Raw genomic sequence first — 6,124 nt, forward strand, 5'->3', positions numbered from 1 at the left:
GAGTACTGAGATATCGAGAATGCCCATCCAAGGATGCCGTCGAATGTCAAGAATGTTGTTTTACAGAACCGAAACCGAAACTTGTTTGCATGCTATTCTTGGGCATCGTCTAATCACGGGGCACCTCCTCCCTACGTACGTCGCAGCCTTTAGTTGGTGCATACGGCGCATGGTACAGTCAAACCCGGCTATAACGAACTCGGATAGAGCGAATTATGCTATATATCGAAAAAAAAATTCAGTTACGGAAATACATGGGCAACATATTCCTTATAACGAAGTTCACATCCGATATATCGAACTCCGCGCGCCTGGAACGGCCACCGAAATGCATGGTATCGGAGCTGCGATTGATTTGGGGATTGGCCCCGACCACGGAGCAATAGCCGCGACTGGAACATTGCATCTTGCACGGAGCGACAGGACGGCCGACACTTTCTGTAACTATTTCCGACGCGTGGGACTTACTACGGAACCGGCCCAGTCAGCGAGTCCGGACCAAGACAGCAGCATCGGTGAACTGTGGGAAGAGCTCCCCAACATTGCCGATGATGTCGCGAGTGAAAGCCGTCCGATGCTTATAGTGAAGCGCTTTCGGCAGTCGATGTGCTCCGCCAATGCATCTTCGATTTTGGAGAACGCAGACACGTACTGCTACAATGTTTCGTGTAGAGAATCCTATGCTAGTTGTAGCCGACAAAATGAAAGTGAAAACAAAAATCACCGCTTTTGTTTGCAAAGTAGGCAGTTAAGGCGGAAAGAAGCTTTATTAATTGCAATAAATGGATTATTTTGGGTATGGTTAATGGCTACTTTACTGTGTTTGTTTCTGCATGCGGGGATGGTGGAGTTGAGAAGGGGGGAGGGCTACCGCGCAATACGAACTCGTTACAATAAGCTCGTTATAGGCGGGTTCGGCTATATCGAACTATTGGATATATCGAACAAATAGTGGTGCATATTGCAGTTCGCTATAAACGGGTTTGACTGTAGTTGTTCTTTCGAGCTTTATAAAATAATTACCGACACGTCAACCGGATAAACGATGAAAAGTCTGTTAATTTGAGCCAGTTTACGCAGTGCAAGCAAAAACGGTAGCCTGACATATTCACTTCAGTGTCCCTTTAAGTAGCGCGCGGCACCACCTCCCACTCACCACGAACCGCTCGTCGAACATGAAGACCAGGTATAGCAATGACAGAATACGGGTGGCCACCAGCGGACCGAGCGTGGCAAGTGGTACGGCGATCGGGTGCTCTGGGTGTACTAGCGGCGGCGCCTGAAAGGATAATTTCACACCAATCTCACGGGTCACTAGTAGGCGGTACACGGGCTCTCTCGACACACCCGTCATGTGGTAGACATTCTGGTGGGGCCGGCGAAGCGACGCCTTGTACACGACAGCAGAAGCTCGTGCAGCGCGCCTGTAGCGCTCGAAGAAGCTTCCGTGCGCGGATTCGACCGGAACGAACGCGTATATTCCGTCAAGGAGGGACCATGTCAAGCTCAGGTTCATCACGTTGAAACGAAGATGCGAAGTGATAGCTGCTGCCCCCAGTTCGAGGGAGGCGCTGTACGTCCCCAGGAACTTGACGATGGCATTCACGACCAGGCGGAACACTTGCCGGGTGAGGAGCTTGTTCTCGCCAAGCATGTCAGCTAGCACTTTCCAGCCCACCAGAGGCATCACCTCGGAAACAGTACGGGAGCAAGTGCTGATCCGGCGGCTTCTATCCGACCCCTTGACGCCCATGTCATTGAGCATGGCCATGTGCAGTTTGTTGGAAACGAAGGGAGACAGAGCCCAGACCAGGTACATACCGAGGAACTGCTTGAAGCTATCCCTCTTGCTCTCCACCCTGAGGTGCTCCTTGTCCAGGGCGTCGAATATACCTGGTTGCAGGTCGACAAGCTCGTCTGTGAGCCATAGCTGGGAATCATCCGGCAAGTGGCCGTTGATGGCTCTCCTCAGTTCTGGGTCGTCCATGCTCACGTACCGCGGTGTACTGTAAGCAGCCCAGGAATTCTGCGGGGGGAGTTGTTTGCGATGTTTTAGCAGGGTTTTTTTTTTTTAGTTATGCTGATTAATCTTTCTGGGCACCACCATTACTAGGTCAGACTCACAATTCTGCTTTCACGAGTGGCTGGTTCACATCACGCTGGTTCAGATCACGCTTCACTTCCCATCCCGCTGGTTTACTTCACATCACGCTGGTTCACGAGTGGCTGGTTCACAGCGGACCGGTTCACATCACGCTTTCAATAAATCCAGTGCCGCTGTTTGCTACATATAGGGTTTATTAGTGCAGAACTTGCGATGGTCTGAGCGGGAGTTAAATACCTCAGAATGGCTGATTGCCACAGCGGAAGGTGAATCAGTCACAAATTATTACACCGCGTATGATTGGCGTATAGATGCTCGTGCCAGCCTAACATTGAAAAACAGAGCATGGAAGCAGCCCTTACTTCAGCATTTCTCACGCGCTGCGATAGTAATTGGCATGTAGTTATGCGGCCACTTGTGCGTTCAAACAGTCCACACCACTTCTGTCAGCGGTCAACATTGTAACGGCGTCTACTTGGACGGATTGGCCCTTCATCCCGGCAACATTAGTGATAATCAAATCTAGCAATGCGCCAGATATACAGCCGTGGCCTGTAGGGAACGGTTAAGCGGGCACGGAAACGGCAGTTCGTTACGCATGGCTCGCCCTGTGCAATTTCAATATTTGCCAGTTAGTAAAAGCCACATATGGGATAAGATAAAATGCAAAACTAATTTGTATTGCAGCCACCCTCGAAATTGGTGTATTATTTGGCATGTGATTGTTCTCTGTGGACGTAGAGACTGATTTTGGCCTGACAAGTCTTGTTTAACGGCCCTACGAACCACTCCAGCTGCCTACCTCACGATGGCGGTGATGCAGTTACCCTGGATGCCAATGTAAACGTATTCCAGAACGCTTCAACACTACTTTTGACCAAAATGAAAGCTCCTTTCTAAGAGAAGTATGGTTAAAACACGATGATTGCTCTCATGAGACCTCAGTTAAAGTGCAAAATCATGGCCACAGAAATTTTTTCAAAGCAAATTCCAATTTTCAAAGCCAATCTGAAGCGGCAACAGAATTAAACTCCTTTTTTAGCTCGGTATTCACGAAAGAAAAGCCCATACCACATGATCTTGCATGTACTTCAATTAACGCGTCTATGAATGACCTCATAATCACTCCTGAAGGAATAGAAGCGGCCATAAATCGCCTTTCCAATAACTCAGCCCCTGGTCCAGACGGCATTTGCCCAAAGATACTGAAAATGACAAAGCCCATAATATCTCTGATTTTTGCCGCGCTTTTCCAGCAGTCTCTAGATACAGGAATAGTACCAGATGATTGGAAGATCGGTTGTATCACTCCCATTTACAAATCAGGTGACCGTTCAATGCCCTCAAATTATAGACCGATATCTTTGACTAGTATTCCAGGTAAATTACTTGAACATATAATATCTTCCGCAGTTATGAAATATTTAAGTAAGCATAACTTTTTCTTTAATAATCAGCATGGTTTTCAGCAAGGCCACTCTTGTGAAACACAATTATTTGAACTCATTACGGATCTTCATCAAGCTGTTCACGATTCAATAAAAATTGAGGCTATATTCATTGACTTCAAGAAAGCATTTGATAAAGTTCCCCATGCTCGTCTATTGATGAAGCTTAGCCGGCTTAACATCCATAGTACCGTTATAAATTGGATTACAAGTTTTTTAACCAATCGCTACCAGTTTGTTTCAGTAAGCGATCAGTCTTCTGCTTTAGCAAAAGTTACATCTGGCGTCCCTCAAGGCTCAGTACTTGGACCAATTTTATTCCTAATTTACATTAATGATATCAGTAAAAACATGTCTTCAACAGTTCGATTATTTGCGGACGATTGCGTTCTCTATAGACAAATCAAAACCTCTGAAGATTCTAATACTTTACAGGCCGACGTAAACAAAATGTCCCTTTGGTGCGAGAACTGGCAAATGGAAATTAATGTTTCTAAAACAAAATCAATGACATTTACCAGATCTAGTAACGTTCAGTTCACTTCGTATTTTATGAATAACTTGTGCATAGAAAATGTGACTACGTTAAAATATTTAGGAGTTCATTTAAGTTCTAACCTTACATGGAATGATCACATTGATGAAATAATTTCGAAAGCAAATAAAACACTGGGATTCATTAGGCGTAACTTGTATTTAGCAAATCAGTCAACTAAACTATTAGCTTACACAGCTTTAGTTCGTTCAAAAATGGAATATGCTTCTATAATATGGAATCCAAATCAAACGTACCTAATAAACAAGCTCGAGTCGTTACAAAATAAAGCAGCTCGTTTCATTACCAAGAACTACTCCAGAACATCCAGCATCACGGCTATCAAAGATTCCCTCCAATTACCCTCCCTAGAAAAACGGCGTCTACTGGCACTGCTCTCGCACTTCCACAGAATGTATCATACCCCATCATGCTTCACTTCATCCCATATCAAGCCGCCTCATCAAATTTTTCCGCGCCTCGACCATCCCTTCAAAGTCCGCCCTATTTTTGCACGTACAAATCTCCTTCGCCAATCACCGCTCTTTCTGGCCATTTACCACTGGAACAAGCTGCCAAAAGAAATTGCTGCTATTCGTGATCACGACTCATTTGTTGCACAACTGAAGCGCAATATGAACGCGCTTGTCTTGTAAAAACAGAACTGTGTGCTTTTTACAACATGAATTGAATTTACAGGTTTTGTATTGAGTGTTTTAAATTGCACCCATTTCTTTTTCCTGATTCTTCTGTTCTTTTTTTTCTTTATTTCTTTATTGTTTGGTAACCTGTAATATGTAATAAGTTGCATTTCTCTGCGAATTGTGTTTAAATGTCTGAAATATCTCGTTGTAATCCCCCCCCCCCCCTATGTAATGCCCGCAAGGGCCTTTAGGGTATCTGAATAAAAAAAAAAAATGTTTACTAGTTTCGTTGAGCGGTTTTGCAGGGGATGTGCAAGTTCTCCTTTTGACCGCAGATGCACCCCCTGCGACACACTCTTGAAGCACATCGCGTGATTCGCCAGGCGTGATTTCCACGCTCCGCACAAGGGCCTGTTTTTAGTCGTTCTGGTCAACTAGCGCCGGCGGCCACCGCGGTTGCGGGCACTCAGCTGATCGGCAGCCGACCCACCCCGCCGGCTCCCACGCACGCGCCGCTGGGTCGTCTCGGGCTGCAGTTCTCGTATTGCTACCGGCGAAGAGGAACGCCGCGTTCGCCATGAATGACAGCGAGGCGGGCTTCCACCTGTGAGCGTTGTGCGGGACCAAATGTCGTTGAGCCGTGGTCGGCAATACAGCTACATCAAAGGTTAACCAAGCGAAACCAAGACTCAGCCAGACTAAGCGAAGCTTTTGCTCTGCATATCCAAGGTCAGCAGAACTAAGCCGCAGCCTTTTTAAAACTGCAGAATGAAGCCGTAGATAGCTTCTACGAGGATGTCGAATCAGCAATGAAGAAGGCAAGAACACCGTTCACGATCCTGATGGGAGACTAACGCAAAGGTTGGTAAGAATCAAATGGGAGAAAAGTCAGTGGGAAACTTCGGTATAGACAATCGCAACAGTCCGGGAGATGCACTGGTGGGCTTCGCAAAGAGAAATAAACTGAGGTCAATGAACACATTCTTCTACAAACGAAACAATAGGAAATGGATTTAAAAAAGTCCCGATGGTACAACCAAAAACGAAATCAACTTCATTCTAAGTGGCGACCCGGGTATCGTCCAAGACGTAGACCTGCTAAGTAAGATTCAAAGTGGCGATCACAGAATGGTTAGATGCAAGCTAAGGCTGATTCTTAGAAGAGAAAGAACGAAACTCGTGAAAACTAAGGGACTCCGCATGAAATCAGTTAGAGCCAGATCGCAGGAGTTTAAAATAACTCTTCAAAACAAATTCTCGCTTTTGTAAGAGCCGGAGGAAATCAGTGTAGACAGGCTAAATGACAACCTAACGTTGGCGCTCAGTGAATCAGCAGGGGAGAAGCAACGTGTAGAGAACAAACTGGAAAACTAACTAAAAAGACGAATGAACT

General features: G+C 45.9%; 1 protein-coding gene across 1 annotated transcript; it reads left to right on the forward strand.

Annotated features, from left to right (window-relative positions):
* Positions 1–4,029: 4,029 nt before the first annotated feature.
* Positions 4,030–4,778, forward strand: LOC144180510 (uncharacterized). The gene has a single exon (XM_077708841.1). It carries the CDS (start codon positions 4,030–4,032, stop codon positions 4,741–4,743), a length of 714 nt encoding a protein of 237 aa, XP_077564967.1. The 3' UTR covers positions 4,744–4,778.
* Positions 4,779–6,124: the final 1,346 nt, after the last annotated feature.

The sequence above is a fragment of the Haemaphysalis longicornis genome, unplaced genomic scaffold, assembly GCF_048455015.1.
Source record: "Haemaphysalis longicornis isolate Haplotype H1 unplaced genomic scaffold, Haemaphysalis longicornis Haplotype H1 scaffold_4, whole genome shotgun sequence".
Taxonomy (NCBI): Eukaryota; Metazoa; Arthropoda; class Arachnida; order Ixodida; family Ixodidae; genus Haemaphysalis; species Haemaphysalis longicornis.

Coding starts and splice junctions, on each gene's coding strand:
- LOC144180510 (XM_077708841.1), top strand. CDS start 4,030: ATGGAAATTAATGTTTCTAAAACAAAATCAATGACATTTACCAGATCT.